Here is a 22,400-nt window from a genome sequence, read left to right as displayed (position 1 = left end):
TTAGAAAGGAGACTCACCTTGCTCCGAAGATCCATAACCGGCATTCCACGCCCTTCCGAAGACTTGAATCGATGCTAAATACTCCCAAAACTAGCCAATGATTATGCAAATTCGTTAATATACGATAAACTACTCATATTAATCCAATTTATAACAATTCCTAACCCCGATTGAAAGGTTGACAAAAATGCCCTCGGGCCCACGTGCTCGGATTTCCAAAATTTTCGAAGAATAAGTTTACCCATAGCCTCATGAACTCAAATATATAATTTCCTCTTAATTCCATACCCAAAATCGTGGTCAAATTCCAAGAATATGAATTTCTAGGTCTTTCTACCAAAACCCCAAATTTCTACCAATTTATATGCCAAAATCTATACATAATCGATGTATTTAACTTAAGATGAATGAGATTAGCTTACCTTATCGTTGATGATGAAAAATCCCACTTGAAGCTCTCCCAAAAATCGCCCAAGCCAAGAAAATATGAGAGAAATGGCCAAAACCCGATTTTTAAAACACCCTTCTGCCCCCAGCACTTTCCGCACCTGCGGTCCCTTGACCGCTTCGGCGGTTTCGCAAGTGCGAGCCACACTACCGCTTCTGCGGTTTCCTCCAGGCTCCCCTTCTCCGCTTCTGCGCCCTCTCTTCCGCAGATGCGGTCCCGCATCCACTTCCGATCAAACTTCTCTAAAACCTTCAAATTTCTATCTTTAGCCAAATGACTCTAAAATGACCTACGGACCTCCGAATTCACTTCCGATCGCGCTCCCAACTCCAGAACCACCATACGGAGCTGCTCCTAGACTCGGAATCCCAAAGGAACATCGATAACACTGAAATGCTCTTCAACCCAAACTTATGGAACTTCTTCCAAAATGCTAACTTCCATAATAGGCGCCAAAACGCTCCCGGGTTATCCAAAACCCGATCCGAGCATACGCCCAAGTCCGAAATCGTCATACAAACCTGCTGGAACCTTCAAACCCTGATTCCGAGGTCTTTTACTCAAAGTTCTGATCTTAGCTAATTCTTTCAACTTAAGGCTTCTGAAATGAGAATTTCCTTCCCAAATCAATTCCGAACTTCCCGAAATTCAATTCCGACCACGCGAACAAGTCAAAATGCCTGAATTGAAGCTGCTCACGGCCTCAAACTGCTGAACGGCGCGCTAGGGCTCAAAATGACCGGTCGGGTCGTTACACCGTAGGTGCCCACTGGCTTACCGAAGTGCAGCCGCACAATTTTGGTGCGGTCCGCACTCTTTACCTTTTTCTCACTCAGTTGTGGCACGGTCCGCTCAATTTGTGCGGTCCACGAAAATTTGACAGCGGCCGCAAATCCTTAAGGCATTTTGTCAGGCCAAACATCAGAGAGTTGGCATTTTCCCCATTCCAGCTGTGCGAACGCACACAGAATTGTGCGGCCGCGAAGGGCTTGTACGGTCGGCATAATTCTGGCGCGATCCACACAATTTCACCACTTGGTCAATGTTTTCCTTGTCAATTTCCTGCACTGCACACCCAATTTCCTGCATACACTTCACAACCAGTTAGTCCAAAATAATGCCTAATCTAAAAAGAAAATCAAAAGAGAGAAAAACACATGGGTTGCCTCCCAAGAAGCACCTGATTTAACGTCGCGGTACGACGTAGGTTACCATCATTCATTTGAAATGGATCAATTCATCAACCTTACCAAGGTAGTGCTTCACCCGGTACCCATTGACTCTAAAAAACTCACCATTCTTGTTTTTCAAATCTAGAGCACCAAAAGGAGTCACGTGTACCACTTCAAAAGGGCCACTCCACTTTGACTTTGGCTTTCCCGGAAACATCCGTAACCGAGAGTTGAATAAGAGAACAAGGTCACCTTCTTTGAATTCTTTATTCCGGATATACTTATCATGTAGGTACTTCATCTTGTCCTTATACAAGGACGAACTAAGTAAGCATGGAACCGGAACTCATCAAGTTCATTCAATTGCTCCACCCGAAGATTGGCAGTTATATCCCACTCAAGGTTCAATTTCTTCAATACCCACATGGCCTTATGCTCTAATTCCACTGAGAGATGACATGCTTTCCCGAACACCAACCGATAAGGAGACATACCAATTGGGGTCTTGTAAGTTGTTCTATAGGCCTATAGAGCATCGTCAAGTTTCCTTGACCAATCAGTCCGGTTTGCAATGACAGTCTTGGATAGAATACTCTTGATCTCCCTGTTGGAGACTTCCACCTGTCCACTTTCCTGGGGGTGATAAGGGGTTGGCACCTTGTGAGTGACACCATACTTGGAGAGTAAAGTGTCGAAAGCTTTGTTGCAAAAATGAGAACCCCCATCACTAATGATGGCTCTTGGGGTGCCGAACCTTGTGAATATATTTTTCTTCAAGAAAGCCACCACACTCCGTGCTTCATTGTTGGGCAAAGCCGCAGCTTCAACCCATTTGGAAACGTAATCCACAGCAACAAGAATATAGGTGTTCCCACACGAACTCACAAATGGACCCATAAAGTCGATGCCCCACACATCAAAAATATCAATCTCAAGGATGGTGGTGAGAGGCCTCATTCTTCTTGGAACTCCCACCGGCCCTTTGGCAATCATCACAACGCCTAACGAGCTCACTAGCGCCTTTGTACAAGGTGTCCCAATAGAATCCACAGCTCAGGACCTTTGTAGCAGTTCTCGCCCAACCATGGTGACCACCATAGGGCGAAGAATGGCAAGCTTCAAGAATACCCAATTGCTCTTCTTCTGGAACACATCTCCAGATAACTCCATCAGTGCAAATCTTGAAAAGATATGGCTCGTCCCAATAATAATCCAAGCAGTCCCGTTTGAGCTTCTTCCTTTGGTTTGAAGAGAACTCATTCGGGACAATTCCGCTCACAAGATAGTTAGCCACATCGGCAAACCAAGGCATCCCTGTCAAAGACATGGAAAGGAGTTGTTCATCCAAAAACGAATCATTGATCTCAAGGCCATCATGGGGCCTCCCCTCCTCTTCCAGTCGGGACAAGTGGTCCGCCACATGATTCTCACTCCCTTTGCAGTCTATGATTTCAAGATCAAGTTCTTGCCGAAGAAGTACCCACCGGATCAATCTAGCCTTTGAGTCCTTTTTACTCATCAAATAACGAAGTACCGCGTGATCGGTGTGAACAATCACCTTTTTACCCATGAGGTACGGGCGGAACTTTACCATAGCAAAGACAATGGCTAAGAGTTCTTTCTCGGTCACCGTATAGTTGACTTGGGCGTCGTTCATGTTCCTACTAGCATAGTAGACGGGATGGAATATCTTGTTGATTCTTTGCCCCAATACCGCTCCTACCGCCACGTCGCTAGCATCGCACATGAGCTCAAATGGTAAGATCCAATTTGGTGCGGTAATGATGGGAGTGGTAATCAACCTATACTTTAGTAGCTCAAATGCCTTCATACAATCATCATTGAACACAAATTTGGCATCTTTTTCCAACAACTTGCACAAAGGGTTCACCACTTTTGAGAAATTCTTGATGAACCGACGGTAAAACCCCGCGTGACCTAGAAAGCTCCTCACTCCTTTGACGGAAGTAGGAGGAGGGAGTTTTGATATCACTTCAATTTTTGCTTTATCCACTTCAATACTATTTTTGGAGATCTTGTGGCCGAGGACAATGCCCTCCTCGATCATAAAGTGACATTTCTCCCAATTAAGCACCAAGTTGGTTTCTTCACAATGTGCCAATACCTTATCAAGATTATCCAAACATTCTTCAAAAGAATCCCCCATAATATAGAAATCATACATGAAAACCTCGAGGAAGTCCTCCACTATATCCGTGAATATTGTCATCATACACCGCTGAAAAGTAGCCGGTGCATTACATAAACCAAACGGCATCCTTGAGAATGCAAATGTGCCATACAGACAAGTAAAGGTGGTCTTTTCTTAGTCTTCAGGTGCAATAAGAATTTGGTTATATCCGGAATACCCATCCAAGAAGCAATAATAAGCACGTCCGGCTAGCCTATCCAACATCTGATCAAGAAAGGGAAGAGGAAAATGGTCTTTCCGGGTCACTTTGTTGAGCTTCCTATAATCCATGCATAATCTCCAACCGCTGACAGTTCTTGTGGGGATCAACTCATTGTTGTCATTTGTAATCATGGTCATGCCCCCTTCTTTGGGATACATTGCACTGGTGAAGTCCACGAACTATCAGAAATGGGGTAGACAACCCCAGCATCCAACCACTTGATGATCTCTTTCTTGACTACCTCTTGCATGTCATTCAACCTTCTTTGATGTTCACAGAGGGTTTGGCATCCTCCTCCAATATTATTTTGTGCATGCAAAAGGCGGGGCTTATACCCTGAATATCTGCCAATGTCCTACCTATTGCCTTCTTCCTCCTTTGGAGCATCGCAAGGGTGGCATCTACCTGCACGTTAGTTAAGCACGAGGAAAGAATTACCGGCAAAGTGGAACAACGGCCTAAGAACTCATACCTGAGGTGTGAAGGCATGGGCTTCAACTCCAATGCGGTAGGCTCCTCGATTGACGACTTTATTGGTGGAATCTTCCGGTTCTCAAGATCCAAGGAAAGTTTTTGGGGCTCATATGTATATGATCCCATTCCTTGCAAAACATTGACACATTCTACCCGGCCTTCCTTCTCATCCTCATCATGATTCAATAACACATCTTCCAATGGGTCTTCAACATTAATCACAGCACTTATGTCATCAACAATTACTTCGGTCACAAGATCCACAAATGAACACACTTTGTTGCTATTAGGATGCCTCATTGACTTGCAAACATGGAACACAACTTTTTCATCGCCCACCCGGAAGGTGAGCTCCCCAGCTTCCACATAAACTAAGGCCTTCCCTGTAGCTAGGAAAGGTCTCCCCAAAATGATTGGCACCTCATAGTCAACCTCACAGTCAAGTATTACAAAATCTGCAGGAAGTATGAACTTGTCGACCCGAACTAGTACATCATCGATTATCCCCAATGGCCTCTTCATTGTCTAGTCTGCCATTAGCAACCTCATGGATGTGGGTCCTGGTTGCCCAATCCCCAATGTCTTGAACACAGAATAGGGCATCAAGTTAATGCTTTCCCCCAAGTCACATAAAGCTTTGGCTAATTCGGCACTACCAATAGTGCATGGGATTGTAAAGGCACCGGGGTCTTCTAACTTTGGAGCCATGGAGTGCACAATGGCACTCACATGATGTGTCATTTTGATCGTTTCACAGTTCATTGATCTCTTCTTTGTTACCAAGTCCTTCATGAACTTGGCATATCCCGGCATTTGTTCTAAGGCTTCAACCAATGGCACATTTATGGACAAACTTTTCATCATATCAATAATTTTCTTGAATTTATTCTCATTGTTTTGCTTTGCAAGCCTTTGAGGATATGGTGGAGAAGGCCTTGGCAAAGGAGCCTTGGCTTTGGGCACTACCGGAGCCGGTATGTCTATCACATGTTCCCTAGACTGGTTCACATCATCTTGTGTCTCCTCCACATTTTCATCAATGTCTATCCTCACTTCATCATTTACTTGAACATCATTGCTTGGCTCATCATCATCGTGCATCACCACATCATCATTCACAATCTTTCTTAAGTTTGAGGTACTAGCAACTCCACCTTTCCCACTTCTTGTAGTCACCACCATACCATGCCCCGTATTGTTCCCAACATTTGGGTTTACTACCATATCACTTGGTAGTGCCCCCTTAGGGAGAGTATTCAAAGCTTGAGAAATTTGGCCAAGTTGCGGATAGAAGTGTTGAGGGAGGCTAATTGGGCATCGGGGTCGGCATTTTTCTCCATCATTTGCTTGAACGTGTTTCAATCTATCCCATCTCATTGTTAGAAGAACTAGGACCTTGTGACGGATATGGAGGCGAGTTGTTCGGTTGCTGATACATCGGGGGCCTTTGAAAGCCCGACCCCCGATTTCCTTGATTATTGTTGTTCCAACCCCCTTGATTGTTATTGCCTACCCAATTACCTTGATTTCCTTGATTACCCCAATTTTCATTGTTGTTGTTTCCCCGGTTGCCTTGGTTGTTGTTGTTGCCACTATTCCAATTTTCTTGTTGACCTTGATTGCCCCAATTTCCTTGGTTTCCCTGTGATCTCCACTGTTGTTGATTCGGAGCATTGCTACGTTGACCTTGATAATTGTTGACATATTGATACTCTTCACTTTGATCATCATATGAAACATCTTGATTGTACCCACTACCATTTTGCTCAAATTGATCCAGATTATTTTGAACTTGTTGACCTCGTTGCCTTCTCTTATTGACCTCATGTTCACTCCTTCCATGGCATTCACTTGTTTTGGCCCTTGAACTTGTTGAAGTTGAGCCTTGTCCAATTGATTCATTGTGGTTGTCAACTCCGCTATAGCGTGTCCATGATCATGTAGCTCCTTGTGTAGGTGAATAACATTTGGGTCATCTTGAGAAACATTAGCTCTACTTTGCCAAGCCGAAGAGGTATCCGCCATCTCATCCAATATATCACAATCTTCGGAATATGGCATGGTCATGAAATTACCCCCGGCGAGTTGGTTAACCACGCATTGATTAGTTGTGTTGATCCCCCTGTAGAAGGTCTGTTGGATCATGGACTCAGTCATATCATTATTCGGGCACTCTTTAACCATGGTACGGTACCTCTCCCAAATCTCATGTAACGGTTCATTTGGCCCTTTTTTAAAAGCAAGGATCTCATCTCTTAGTGTTTTCATATGTCCTGGAGAAAAGAACTTTGCAATGAACTTCTCAGCCAACTCATCCTAAGTGTGTATGGAATGGTTGGGTAACCTCTCTAGCCAATCCAAAGCCTTCCCCCTTAGAGAAAATGGAAAAAGCCTTAACCTCAATGCGTCCTCGAAGACATTAGTCCTCTTTCTCCCCCGGCACGTGTCAACAAAACCCTTGAGATACTTATAGGCGTTTTGGTGTGGAGCTCCGGTGAAGAAACCCCTCTATTCCAACAGTGTAAGCATGACACTGGTTATTTAAAAGTTGCCTGCCCTAATCCAGGGCGGGACTATTGCACTTTCATAACCTTAGTTGGGCAACACCCTATGTGCTGCCCTTGGAGGAGGTGGGGTAGGGTTTGGGATGTTGTCATGAGGCTGGCGGCCTCTCCTTTGTACTTGAGGTTCAAGATGAACCTCATCCACTTGTTCATCATCTACCTCCTCCCCCAATGGTATATTCCCGAGGGCTTCATTGTTAAGAGACATTTGGTACCTAAAAGCAATTCACACGCAAAATTAGAAAAATAGAAGGAAAGAAAAATAAAACACATAAATACTTAGATATATAGCTAAGACCGTCTAACTACCCGGCAACGGCGCCAAAAATTGATCGGGTCCAAGCCTACACTACTATTGAGTAGCGAGGGTGGTCGAAGCAGTTTTAACCCAACTAGGTCGGGATCGAATCCACAGGGAGTTAATGTTTGGAATTAGGTTTATATCTAAGCTAGATGCGGGCTTTGAGTCTAATTACTCTTCCATAATGTTTGGGTTTGATTTCTAATTCTAACTTTACTCTAAATATTGCAATGATTGAAATTAAGGATAATATTTTTGTTGTTGTTTTTCAAGTGTTTAAAGAGATTAGGGTCATGACTTCTACCTAGGTGGTTATCTAACGGATAGCAAAATCCAGGGCAAGCTGAGTAGGGATCGTAATATAGCTATCACACTCGGGTACTCACGCTATACCTCTCGGTAGTTTGAGTGATTTTGCCCAATTTGGCTTTCTCAAGCCAAATGGGTATTCATACAAATCAAGTAATATTAGCTCAAGTCGGGTATTACTATCTCAAGGTTTAACCCTTTAATTGGGGCTATCAGTTTCTTGAGTTCACCCCAATTCCTTGTTAGCCTAGTTGTCCTAGACTTAGTCCCTCTTTCTCAAGTAAAGACTAAGTCATAAAGGCATGAATCAATGTTTGCAACTTTTAATTCTATAGTTTTAGCAAGAACTAGGCTAAATATCACTAACCCATTCACATTCAAGCCCTAAAATTAAATACCCACACTAGGATTGAGTCACAACCCTAGCTATGGGTTTAGCTACTCATGGAAATAAAAGAAATTAAAGATGAAATGAAGATAAAATCCATAATATTAATTTATGGAATGAAAACTAATGTCAAGAGATGAATCTAGTACAAAATTTCCGAAAACAGAAAGCTCAGCTGTCTCACGTGCTCATACAAAACATAACATAACCTAAAAATGACAAAAAATTCTATTTATACTAGACTGAACCATGCGGAGGTTGTGCGACCACATAATTCTGAGTGCGGTCGCACTCTTGCTTTCACAGCCGCATAATTCTGATGCGGTCCGCGCTTTTCTTTTTTGGATCTGGGTTGAGCTGAACTTTTGCGGACAGCATAATTCCAATCGCCACCGCACAAGGGACTTCCGCGCCGCACAATTCAGGTGCGGTCCGCACTCCTCTCTTTTGCTCAAGTTGCCAGCTCTCTGAATCTCAGTCATCGCGGTCCACGTAATTTTCATTGTGTCCGTATAGGGACCCGCACATTTCTGGTACGTTCCGCGCTCATCTTAAAGCGTGAAATTGCAACTCTCTGAATCTCCCTTATGCGGACCGCATAAATTTGATCGCGGCCGCACAATATTGGTGCGGTCCGCACTTCAGGCTTCTTTGTCCAGTCTTTGTTTTGTTCAACTTTTATCTCCTTTGTGAGTTGGTTTTGATTTCTTTGGCTCATTTTGAACAATTCCTGCGGGCAAGCACATTTCATTAGTTTCCGGGAATACCTTCAAATATTTTTGGCCTAAAACACAAGTAAAAGAGAGCAAATAATATGTTAAAATCCCTACTTATCACTAATAACAAACCAAAATCTTTGGATTACCAATTCAACATTGACAATATGACCAAAAGATTGGCCTCTTGGAAATCAAACTTTCTTAACATGGAAGGTAAGACTATACTTGCCTGTTCCACCCTGAATAATATGCCTAATCACATTATGCAATACAACTACCTCCCTATAAAAATTCTCAAACATATTGATAAAATACAATAAAATTTCATCGGGGGTTCTACTAACACCTCTAAAAGAATTCATCTTGTTGCCTGGGACACAGAGACTAGGGATAAGTGTGAAGGAGAGCTTGGTATCCGCTCAGCAAAACATAAAAACCTTGTTAATTTGGCAAGCCTCACTTGGAGACTTCTTCATAATTCAGATAATCCTTGGTCAAAAATACTTTCTTCAATATGTGGTTCCAGAAAAAACATTAACAACGCTTCCTTTATATGGAAAAGTGTGATAAAAGGCTGGGAAATTTGTAATAAAGGTATAAAATGGATTCCTTACTCAAACTCTAATTTAAACATTTGGCAATCGAACTAGATCCCTGAATCACCAAATCTTAGACAGCTTGTAGAGGGTCCCCTTACTGAGCCTTGCAAAAATCTTATCATCAAAGATATTTGGGTTAAAAATAAGTGGGAGTTAGAAAAAATCTCGTTCAACCTTCCCAATCATATTAGGAACTGTATCCTAGCATTACAACCTAGAACGGGCTCTAGCAATACCATGACTTGGGATTAACTGGGGATGGAAATTTCTCTTCAAGAAGCTGCTATAAATTAATTACCCCTAACAATCAACCGTCTACGAATTTTAGTTTGATCTGGGATATGAGCTGTACTAATAAGATCAAATATTTATTGTGGAAATGTCGTCACAATAAACTCCCCAATAGATCCTACCTCTACCACATTGGCATAAATATAGATCCTACATGTCCGGTTTGTAAAAATGATAAGGAAACAATTTAACATATTTTTATCGATTGTAAAGCAGTCCGAGATTACGAGAACATAAGTGGTTTTAAAGCCTCCCATATCCATAACATGTCCCATTGGTTGGACAACATTAATAACTTAGATATCACCACTTCCACCCCTCACCTCAAATGGAAAGATATATATCCTTTTATCTTATGGAGCATATGGCTCAACCGAAATAATAACAATCACTCTAACACAAGTCACAGCTTTAATCCAATGCACGCTATAGCTTTAGCAACTAAGTACAAGTTACTCACTAAAAAGGAACAAATTACTGTTCCTTCCCATGCAATAAAAGTTGCATGGCACAAGCCACATCCAAATTTCTACAAACTCAATATAGACGGGGCGTTCAAAGAAAAGGATAAATTACGGGGTTTAGGAGGTTTATTCAGAGATCACAAAGCAGCTGGATAATTGGCTTCCAATACCAATGCCCAGCAACCTCACCTATTCAGGCTGAATTACTAGCACTCAAGGAAGGTCTCAACATAGCCCTGACGAAGGGTTACACTCCTTTGATCATTGAAACAGACGCAACAAAGGTAATCAATCTTATTAACTCTGGGTGTGTTTCTCACGATTTAATCATATGCACATGCAGGTCGTTAATGCTCCAGCTGAAGCAGCCGACAATAATTCATAACTTCAGGGAAGGAAACAAAGTAGCCCATAAGCTGGCAAGGGAAGCTCTTAAAGATGGAAGGAATTATCAACTCCTAGACAAACCGCCCTCTTATGTAATAAATAATCTGGCAACAGATAGGGCGAAATGTGCTTATTTTGTTAAGACTATTACTACTGATGTATGTGGTAGGCTAGCCAACTGGGGCAATATAAATGCCCTTGAGGTTGTTATTTTCGGGGTGATGTAACAAACAATATTCCGTAGCTTTAATATATAATCTCCTCTTTGTAAAAAAAAAAAAAAAAAAAAAAAAAAAGAAAGAAGAAAGGGGGTCGTCATTTCATGTCGACACGCAATAACAGAGCCAAGAATTTATATAAGAAAATTTAGAAAATACTAAAGTGTCACAGTTAGATATAAACATGTGGCCTAAAATCATTTTTGAACTTATTTGACATTTCATTATTTATTAATATAAAAAAGCTTATATATAACAAAGAATATTAATTTTTACCCTATTATAATATTTTAACGAAGGAGATTTCAATTGACGCGACCTAGACCTTTGTACTATAAAACCACAACAATTGTGGTGATTCAAGAAAGGAGTTAAGAGTTAATAATAACGGGGCTATTTATATTTGTTAATTTGTAGTGTGAGTTTTGGATCAACTACAAAGACTTCAGACTCAACTTCTACTTTTCCTGGTAAGTTAATGTCTTGTGTCCTTTCTATTAGCTGTACTGCATTGACGAGTGCTAATTACTCTCCCTCCGTTCACTTTTACTTGTCACATTTCGTTTTTCGAGAGTCAATTTAACTAATTTTTTAAGCAAAATTGCATCAGATTTTTTAATATTTTAAACTTAAAATTTAGATATTCGAAAACTATACAAAAAGTACATTATTTTGTAATTTTTCCCATATCAATATGGTGAAAAAGTATATGTTAAAACGGTGGTCAAAGTTTATGTAATTTGACTATACATGACAAGTAAAAATGAACTGAGGAAATAAAATACTATTTTGTGTATTTTCCCTTTGCCGGTCCCTCAAAGTTATATAGGAAAAAATATTTTTCAAACCCAAAGTTATAGGAAGTCTTGAAGTCTTCATTTCATGTCTGACACGCAGTTACATAGTCAAGAATTTATATAAGAAAATTTAAAAAATACAAAAGTGTCACAGTTAGATTAAAACATGTGGCGTAAATTTCTTATTTGTCATTACATTATTTATTAATATAAAAAAGTTTATATATAACCAAGAAAATTAATTTTTACCGTAATATAATTTTTTGATGAAGGAGATTTCAATTGACACGACGTAGACATTTGTACTATAAAACCACAACAATTGTGGTGATTCAAGAAAGGAGTTAGAGTTTTAGTGCATTTTTAACCTATATCTGGTAAAATTATTCATATAAATACACCCTTTCTTAAATTTAAAGAGAGAGATAGAGAGGATTTTAGACTATTGACTAGGTCAACTCCACAGTCTAGAAAGATGGAAACAACTAGTCAATCAACTATTGTCATGATAGAACATTCAAATATGTTGGAAAATTCAATTGTTTAACTGTTGACTAATCTCTGCCTATAACAACAATAAAAGAAAAAATCTAGTAAATTGAAAGTGAACCCTAAATTCAACAAAAAAATAGGTATCAGAACTCTTATTTTATTATTTTTCTTGTCTATCACTAAGGGCATTCCCGAGTGGAGTATTGGAGTTTAAATATATAAGCAATTTCAGAATACATAACACTAAGAGTGTCTAACGGGTGGGCCGGATCGGCTGGGTAGGGAAAAATTGAAACCGTCCGGGTCTCGAACCGGGCCGGTTACGGGTTAGGGGTTACCGGGCTTAACGGGTTCGGGTTCATCCGGGTAAAAAATGAACCGTAAAGGTTACGGGTCCAAGGGGCCGGGCCGGGCCGGGTTAGTGTTTTTTTTTTTTGTATTTTTGTATTTTGTATAACTATTGTAATTTATATTAATATAAAGTAAAAATATAAAGAATACAATGAAGATGGGAAAAAATTGCACTTATAAATTGCAAGTGCTACATTTATTTCAAAATTCAAACTTACAAATTGAAAGGTTTACATTTAACAACAAGTAAATTAACAAAAAAAGAGTGAATTCAAAGGTTTTGCATTGCCTTAGACTCTAAAACTTTTTAAAAAAAAAAAAATTGAAATCTAGCCTTTAAACCGGTCCGGGTCGGGCCGGTTAATCGGTTCTACAGGGATTTTGGTTGACCAGGTTTGACCGGTCCGGTTAACCGGAGGAATTAAAGTGATCGGACCAACCCCCCTAATCCCAGTAACCCAGCCCACCCCGGCCCCCTAAGTATCGGGCCGGGCCGAGCCGGGTTTCAACCGATCTGGGCTGGGCCGGGCCCGGATCAACCCGTCCGTTTGACACCTCTACATAACACTAATCTTCAGTACATTTTCTTTACATGTATGAACTTAATTAGCTTTGATCATTGAGCCTACTTTACAAAAGTCCCTTCATTTTTCTTGGTTTCCCACCCGGTGTCCGATACTTGTATTGAACCCCGACTATATCCGTATACGCACTGCATAGAGCCTTGGGTGGAAGTATTCCCTACCAAGGATCCATACCCAGGGTTTGAACCCGAGACCTCTGGTTAAGGGAAGAGCGACCACATCCTCTACACCACATCCTTTGGTGGTACAAGAGTCCCTTCATAGCAAGGAAGAACCTAAGCTGATATTTGCTTAAAAAACAAAACAAGACTATGTTGAAAAGTATGAACCTACAGAATATGGTATTCTTGCTATTTAACTAGTATTTCCTAATGCAATAATTGAAAGGCTAAAAGATCAGCAGTCAGAAGTAAACATTGCAGGCAAGCAAAATACTTTCACTTGTTGTTCTTGCTAGTGTGACTTTGGTGGTATCCTTTTTCTCCAATGTTGATGCAAAGGAACAGCCAGTGAAAGCTTCTTGGAGAGACTTTCTGTTTCTCAAATGCTGGCATATGTCATGACATTTTGTCCCGAAAAATTGAACTGAAAAACTAAAATTTAAATAGCGGCCTTTTAAAGTGGCTACGTGGTGTCATTTCTATGCTAAAATTTGTGTCATATCCCAACCCGCCCAACTCTTACTAAACATTGATTAATATATGTTGCTTTCTTATGGACTGTATTATTATTAAATAAGAATTCAAGAATCAATCTATTACCAGCAAGATAGGATACGGCTTAGCAACACACCCCTTTTGCGATTTCTATGAAAGAATCCTACAGACGATGGATTCCGGCGTGAAACACTTTGGATCGAAAAAGTTTGATCAATTCCAAGAAATTTTTGAATTGGAAACACCACTTGTGGTATTCATCCGGATTTCTCTGTCCCAAGCCGGTCTGTTCACAAATCTCAGATGTTACTTTTTTGCACGAATCTGACCTTTTCGGGTTTGAAGGCGTAAGCTATGGGCACAAGGAGGTAATATAGTAAGTTACTTCTTCGTCGTTTGCTTGTCATTGGATTGGAAGCCGCAGGCGATGCCTTCTTGCTTGTGTAGTTGTTTCTATTTATGGTTCTTATGGAGCTACATTGCGATAAATTTTCTTTTTCTGCAGCATTGCTTCTATGATCTTAGGAGCACTGGCCGCCATGACCCAAACGAAAGTAAAAAGACTTATATATGAAACAAAAAAGAACTATTTCTAAGATATGGATTGAGTTGTGTTAGGTAAAGATTGACTGAGTTCAATAAATGATTGGATCAAAATGACGAGCTTTTCAAAATGACGACCTACCATAAATCAATTTTGTGTGTACTTTTGTGGCGAGCTTTGCCGCCACAAAATGTAATAATAAAATAAACTAACTTTTGCGGCGACTAAGCTCTACCCAAAAAGTAAACCAAAATAGATTTAAGGTACGTCGCTTTTTATTAGGGCAGCCTACCTTAAACTTATTCGGCATTCATTTATTTACTTTTTGTGGCAAGCTTAGTCGCCCCAAAAGGCAATAATAAAATAAATTAGCTTTTGTGGCGACTAAGCTCGACATATAAAGTAAACAAATGCGCCACAAATATCTGTAAGCCAGGTCGCTACTCAAAATAGCTACATATAGTTCGCCGCTGAAACTATCACTTATTATAGCGACTCGGCACTTACTAGGTGAAATGCACATTCATATCTTACGATAAGCTGCTTGTATGGATCTACTAAAGTCCGCAGTTATAGACAGTTGCATATTCATTTTCTACACAGTAATAAAGATTCAGATTTATAAATACATTACACATTTTATAGCTTGAGAGAAGTCTAATTACTAAAGGATAAATTTAATAAGCTAGAAGTAAGTAATAGATAACAGGACAGAACAATCCTTGTGATCTTCATTTGCTGCATTTTCTACCTTCTCAAGTCAGTAGGGCAGCCCGGTGCACTAAGCGCGGGGTCCAGGGAAGGGCCGGACCACAAGGGTCTATTGTACGCAGCCTTAACTTGCATTTCTATAAGAGGTTGATTCCGCGGCTCGAACCCGTGACCTCCCGGTCATATGGAAGCAACTTTACCAGCTACGCCAAGGCTCCCCTTCGACCTTCTCAAGTCAGTAGAAACCAAATATTTGCTAAGCTATAAGTCTACAACATGCAGTCTGCTCTTGCAGGCAGCCTTTTGAAGAAATTAGTAGACAATGAAGGAAGTTTGTGGCGAAACCTCGGATGCCTTAACAGATAGAATCCAGTGAGAAGTGCGACGATTTGGAATGGTGTGACATACATGGCTATTGCAGCAAATAAACAGAACACCACAAACAAAGCCGACGCCCTTGGATCTCTCCAACTCAACAGGGAATGGAACCTTTCCCCCTGAGTCGCGAGGTCTCCAATGACGGTCTGAACCCTGCCTCCAACGCTTCTCAAACGATCATATCTCATTCTCACCTTATCCGAACCCCTGGTTGTTGGAAACGTATCGAATTCTTCATCCAAATCGTCGGGAAAAACAGCATGAGCATGTGAAAGATGGATGTCCATATGAGGAGGATGTCTCGGTTTCAATCTATAGTGCCAAATACCAATGAAAAAAAGGTAAAGAAAGAATGTTGGAACTATTAGTTCAGGGTAAAGGACTAATATAACAAAGAGTATGTGAATCAGAATGGTTGTGAGTGGATTTTTCCAATGACATATTTGATCAAACCATTTTCCAATAGCCATTAATGGACTCACAACATACATTAATCTGAAAAAATTAGCTTTAGCTCTCCTTACGCTCCATATATGTGAACCAACATCTAGCATATATTCCACAACCTCTTTGTTCAATGGTGGTTCTGCTCGGCCTAACCTCGTCGATAGTATTTGAGTAGTTTGAAACCTCAGAAAATCCTGCTGACTTATAGACAAGGGATGAGCATAATGCATCTTTGGAAACAATGGCTGAGTATATTTAGCAAGCATATTGACATAAGACGTACACAAAAACCTCACAGCTAATTGTACTTCTCCCATCTTTTTAACACCGGAGGGTTGCAAGACAATGAGAGGGTAAGAATGTGTGTAAACCTTTTCGGTTTCAAGGGTAGAGAGTCTAATCCTCACCTTTCCAATACTCGAACATTTCCCCCCTTGTAGATATCCGTTATCGAACACCCCTACTGTCATCACGGTACAAGGATCGTGTACTTCCCAAGTGTACTGCTCGTTCCATTTTGGTGACAAACTATCGATGATTGTCCTTGTACGAACCCATTTTGGCCCGTACTTAGCTACACAATAAGCATCTGTTGTTCCTCGACCATCCTTGGACTTCATAGCTGACAGTCCTGTTGCACTGATAATCCCTAATTCAAGTAGTCCAATGCAGGATTTCCACAAAAGCTTTGACGTTGGCTTGAAATCGCTACTGTAATGTATCGATTCATCCAACACGTGATATCCACCATCTAAACTTAGCCTCAAATGAATCTTACTAGCAAATTTAGTCTCCTTTTTTTCCCCTTCTACAACTGTATATTTCTCAAGATTGTGCCATTTAGACGCGACAGGTTTGTTGTCAAGCCTTTTAGGAACAGTGCTAAAAGGAAGCACACACTTTCCTAAAAACTCGAAATTTGATCCAACTCTATCCTCTACATTTATAACTAAAGGATCTTCAAATGGTTCAGCAACTACAAAAACTAAATCCTCATTCCACATTGGATTAACACTTTTTATTGGAGAAATTTTAGTTTTCAAGGCCTGATTTCCACATATAACCTTCACACAACATTCCGGTTGGCGATTTTTTTCACTTGGGATCAAATCTTGACATTCAATAACATTAACTCTAATATACCAAAGTCTAGGGGATAAATATACCTTCCCTCTAATTCTTGAAATTCCTTCACTTCCTACAGCTGCTGCATCTGAATGCCATGCATCAGAAAACGCCTCGTCCGCTTGAGTTCCTTTCCAAACAGCAAGCATAATCTCCCCTTTTTTCAACTTTTCGCCTCGTTTATCCTCCAATCTATACCATTGTGGGGCTAATGAACTATCCGGTGGAACTCTTCTCGGTACATCAACGAGATCAAATATGACTCGTCCGATCAAATCATCCAACACAACATCCTTATCTTTCAGACAAACTTCAATGTAAGAAGCCTGAAGTCGATCCTGAGAAAAGGCGAACACATAATTCCATTCGGGGTTGGTTTTCTTCTCGAAATGCTTTGTGATACCCTTGTAGTTTCCAACCTTAACTTCAACATAAGGATCACAACTCCCTGTGACATCCTTTGTTAACTCTTTAGCCTTGACAACGCGAACATATAGATATTCCATCTGCTCGACGAGGTCATAGGCAACTGTTACCTTATCTCCTCCAATCATCACACCTGATCCAACTATTTTTGGAGCTGTTTGCTTTAGAGCAAACTCTTCTGGTATTTGATCTTTCTGCATTTTTCCTTCTTTCTATATTTAGAAGAATATGACAGTAGTTAGTTCCTCAATGTTCAATAGTCTGAAATTGCAAGGATTTATAACTCAAAACCATAAAAACCTGCAAAGAAGAAAGGAAAAGAAAAGGATCATGAATTGAAGTGAATTGGAGAGTAAACACTACCAAAAAAATAGGAATTAGCGACGGACAAAACCGGTAGCTAAACAGAAAAATCCGTCACTAATCCTATTTAGCAACGGATTAGCAACAGATTATCAAGAAATTCTGTTAGCTACGAGCAATTTAGCGACGAATTTCGTAGCTCATTCCAATTTTTTTTTGGTAGTGAAAGCATATGAAAAAAAGTTGGTTTTGTTACTGTTAGATGATGAGTTCCAAGAAAAATTATTGTTATAGTAACAAGAAGCAAAATACTGTTTTTTCAAATATCTTGAAAACAACTTTTGCATTGAGTATAGAAATGGAGATAAATAAATAAAAAATAAGTAAGCTAATTTAGCAAGAAAGTTTAAGTATAATTATATAAAAATTGATTTTTTTTTTTATTAATTTTAGCATGTTAGAAAAGTTGGGGGAAAGGAGGGAAGAACAGATGACTTACCTCAAGAAGCAGTTGGAAAGGACAATAGAGTTGTTTTGGGTAGTTATAACTAGAGCAGAAAAGTAGAAATTTTGGTATGGACCAATTTGTAATTAACAGAAAGTTCTGGGGCTGAAGTAGAAACAAAGAAAACGTACACAACAATTTGTTGTAGAATGAGTCTTGGATTACATGGTTATGTAATCTGCAATTCTGCATATGATCTTTAGAAGATACAGAAAAAAACCTAATGTGATCCGTTTGGGTAATCATATTTTGCATATATCATCCTTTTTCAAAGAGGACCATGTCCTATATTGAGAAAAAAAATGATGTTTTCTTAGGAACACGTCATGTGGTCGAATTCTATATATTGGTGAATCAGGTGCGAATAAAGCTAAAGAAAAAAAAATCAGAAATAACCTAATTTAGAACTGTTAATTGAAAATTAGCCATAGTTTCAAAGGTAAACGAAATTTAGTCACTTTTTTCACGTGAAAATAAAATGTGAACAAAAATACATTAAAATCAAGAAAAAAATCGAATTTTTACATATGAGATTCCAGCATAATGTGCTGGAATTCATAATATGCTGGAGTTCCAACTTAATATGTTGTTTATACGCCGAAGTTCCATCATCCAGTATATTATGCTGGAACTTTCCGTGTTTCAGCTAAGGTATTTTTGTCCAGATTTTATCTCCGCTTTAAATAGTGGCTACTTTTTAATAACTTTGCAAACACTAGCTATTTTTCAATAATCACCCGTAAAAATAGCCATGCCATGCCATTTTGGGACGGATCGATTATCTATCGAGATTGTCCGAACATCATAGAAAAGAATAAGTGCTATGGATGTTCGAGTTGACATAATTGGATTAATTACGTGAATGGCAAAGTTTGTATTTTGTTTAAATAACTCGCTATCATATTCAACGATATGGACAATATTAACATTAGACTAAAGTGATGTTAACATATGCTATAATAAACATATTATTGGTTCATTAGGTATCTGATTTCTTATTCATTTCTTAGTTGCTTAAGTTAGTTCTCAGTTATAGGAACGTGAATCATTTTCTAGGGAAAGAGTATGAAATTTACTATAGCTCACAATAATCGCAATACATTATCTAATTTTTAAATTAAACAATCATAAATCATGGTGAAATCATACATCGCGCATATGTTATTTAGATATGGCTCATGTATTATTTATGATTGCTAAGTGATTTTCGATTAATCACTTTTTTTTTTTTGGTAATTAAGTATTTTATTACCAAGTAGCAATATTTACAACTCATCTAAGCTATTACAAAATTTTCTCTAGCGTATCACCTACTGGACATGAAGCCCCAGTTTAGTGATACCTAGCGTTTGTTGCTTGTATTACTTCTTCTGCTTCCACTACTGTGTTCTATTCTAGCTAACTTCTGGATACCAGTTCAATGTAGCAATTGCTCTATCTAGAAAAGGAATTTAGCTGCCCTTATGTGGACTTCCTGAATAATAAGATGAAGTAAAGTAGTGTCTGTCCTTCTCTTCTTCTGGAAAATCACAATGTTCCTCTCTTGCCAACAATGATAAACAGCAGCTGCTAGTGTCATTCTGCATATTTCTGCCCTTGCACTCTTTCCTTTGGTCCCTTTGCCAGCCATGTAATCTCTTCCTGCCATGCATGCTGTGTTCTTTGTATTCCTTGCCATCTCAATAAATCATTCCAGATCTTCCCTGTTATCTCACACTTGAAGAACATAAGTTGCACTGTCTCATTTTCTTTGTTGCATAAGGAGCATGTTTGATCTGTAACTACACCCCATCTTGCCAGTCTCTCTTTGGTTGCTAGCCTCTGTTGAATTGCCAATCTCAAAATGAATATCCACTTGGGCTGCCCTTGGTTATTGCACACTAACTTCCTCCATGACACTTTTTGAAATTCTCCTTGTAAGGATCTGTATATTTGTTAGTTAGACACTTCACCATCCTCTGAACATCTTCTTCATTCAGTCCTGCCTTAGCAAAGTACTCCTTAGCCTAAAATATCTTTTGGATTGCCCAGGAAGCACTCTTTGGTTCTGTACTCCATACTGTATGACCCTTGATATAGTAAGTGTGTACCCAGTGCATCCATAGCTTCTCCTTCCTAGTACAGATACTCCATAGCAATTTGCAGATAGCAACTTCATTCCACAATGCCACATCAATGAAATTCAATCCCCCTGCAACCTTAGGTGAGCATAGTTTCTCTCAGGCTATCAAAGCCTTTTTAGTTGGTTTAGCATTACCTGTCCAAAGAAACCTTCTACAGATAGTTTCTATGAACTGTATAACTTTCTTAGGCAACATAAAGATCTGTGCCCAAAAAGTTTGTATAGCAACAGCACACTCTTCACCGGTACTGCTCTACCTGCATACGACAAGAACCTTGTAGTCCAGCTCTGGATCCTGTTCAACATCTTCTCTATTAGGGGCACACATTGTATAGTAGACAATCTCTTAGTACTCAAAGGCACCCCAAAATATCTGAAAGGCAATTCTCCCTTTGTATAACCAAGTACCTCCATAATTTGTTGCTGAGTCAACTGGTTCACTCCTCCAAAATAAATGCAGCTTTTATTTGGATTGGCAATCAGTCCTGATGTTGTAGACAATTGCTGGAAATGCTGGTGCAGGATCTGTACAGATTGTACATCTCCTCTACAGAATAGTAGTAAGTCATCTGCAAATCCCAGCTGCACTAAGTTAAACCTGGCACACCTTAGGTGGAATCTAAACTTCTTATCTCCCTTCAGTGTCTTCAAGGATCTGCTCAAATACTCCATAGCCAAAACAAATAGGAAGGGTGAAAGTGGGTCTCCCTGCCTTAACCCCTTCCTTGCCTCAAAAGGTGCAGTTGGTCTACCATTAATTAGAACTGAATAGGTTACTCTTCTAATACAAGCCATTATCCACCTCACAAATACTTCAGGAAAATTCAGTAACCTTAGCACTTGTTCTATGTACAGCCACTCCACAGAATCATAGGCTTTCTGCATGTCTATTTTAAGCATACATCTTGGAGATATATTCTTTCTTCCATAACCTTTCACCAATTCATGACTCATAAGTATATTATTTGTGATCAGTCTTCCAGGTACAAAAGCAGCTTGGCAATTATCCACCAAATCTTCCATCACCCCTTGCATTCTTGTAGTGATCACTTTTGAGATGAGCTTATATAAAACTGTGCAACAGGAAATAGGTCTAAAGTCTCTTATGTTTGTTGGATTCTGAACTTTTGGTATCAATGTGATGGTTGTGCAGTTAATAGCTTTACACATATCTGCACTCTCAAAAAACTCTTGAACTGCTGCAGTAACTTCCTCTCCCACAATGTGTCATGTCTTCTTAAAGAAATAGGAATTATACCCATCACACCCTGGTGCCTTGTTATCATCAATGCCCATTAGAGCTTGCTTCACTTCTTCTCTGCTAACAGGTCTGATTAACTGTAGTGTTGGCTCCTGCTCAGCACATAACCATTCTGCATAATCTTAGAATTGATCACTAGTAGCTGTGTTGTTGCAGTACCAAGTAACCCCCTTTAGAAACTCAGGATCTCTGCCTCCACCTCATCTGGATTCTGTAATAGATTCACATTGCTATTAATTAACCTGCCAATATTGTTCCTTGCTTGTCTATTTTTCATGCAAGCATGGTAGAATGTTGTGTTAGAATCTCCAAGATTAAGCCAATGTATCCCAGACTTTTGTTTCATATTGCTCTCATCCACCATTAACCATTTTTCCAGCTCCAATTTTGTAGCTCTTTCCAATTCAACACGCTCTACATCTTGGCCTGGGATACTCATTTGGCTTTGCAAATTTTCTAATCTCCCTCTAGCATCTTGTATCTTGTTATCAATTTCACTGAACTCTTCCTTATTCATCTGCTTCAGTGCCACTTTCAGCTTCTTAAGTTTGCTCCACACTGCTAGCATTGTATGTCTACCATTTATGGGTCTCCAATTGAGTTGAACTGTCTCTTCAAAAGAATTCAAACTTGCCAGGCAGTTAAGGAATTTGAAAGGTTTCCCACGTGCTTGGTTGCTGGTATCAAAACTCATATTTAAAGGGCAGTGATCTGAGAATCCAGGATTCATAGACATCCCCTCCATGTTAGGCCACTTTTGTATCCATTCAGCATTCACCAAAATTTTGTCAATCCTGCTATGTACATGGTTATTAGTTCATGTATATTGTCTTCCCACAGTTTTCAATTCATCTACTTTAGCATCCAATAAGAATTGTTTGAATTCCCTTGTCTCCACCTCTTGCACAGGGCTGCCATTAAATCTATCTTCACTGGTTAGGATGGTACTA

General features: G+C 39.6%; 1 protein-coding gene across 1 annotated transcript; it reads right to left on the bottom strand.

Annotated features, from left to right (window-relative positions):
* Positions 1 to 14,769: 14,769 nt before the first annotated feature.
* On the bottom strand, positions 14,770 to 17,569 carry LOC109238803 (FT-interacting protein 1-like). Its single transcript, XM_019405283.1, has one exon. The coding sequence runs from the start codon at positions 17,457 to 17,459 to the stop codon at positions 15,153 to 15,155; it is 2,307 nt and encodes a 768-aa protein (XP_019260828.1). The 5' UTR covers positions 17,460 to 17,569; the 3' UTR covers positions 14,770 to 15,152.
* Between the last annotated feature and the right edge of the window lie 4,831 nt (positions 17,570 to 22,400).

Source organism: Nicotiana attenuata, unplaced genomic scaffold (genome assembly GCF_001879085.1).
Source record: "Nicotiana attenuata strain UT unplaced genomic scaffold, NIATTr2, whole genome shotgun sequence".
NCBI lineage: Eukaryota > Viridiplantae > Streptophyta > Magnoliopsida > Solanales > Solanaceae > Nicotiana > Nicotiana attenuata.
The sequence above is the reverse complement of the archived record's forward strand: the minus strand, read 5'-3'. Positions and strand labels throughout refer to the sequence as shown.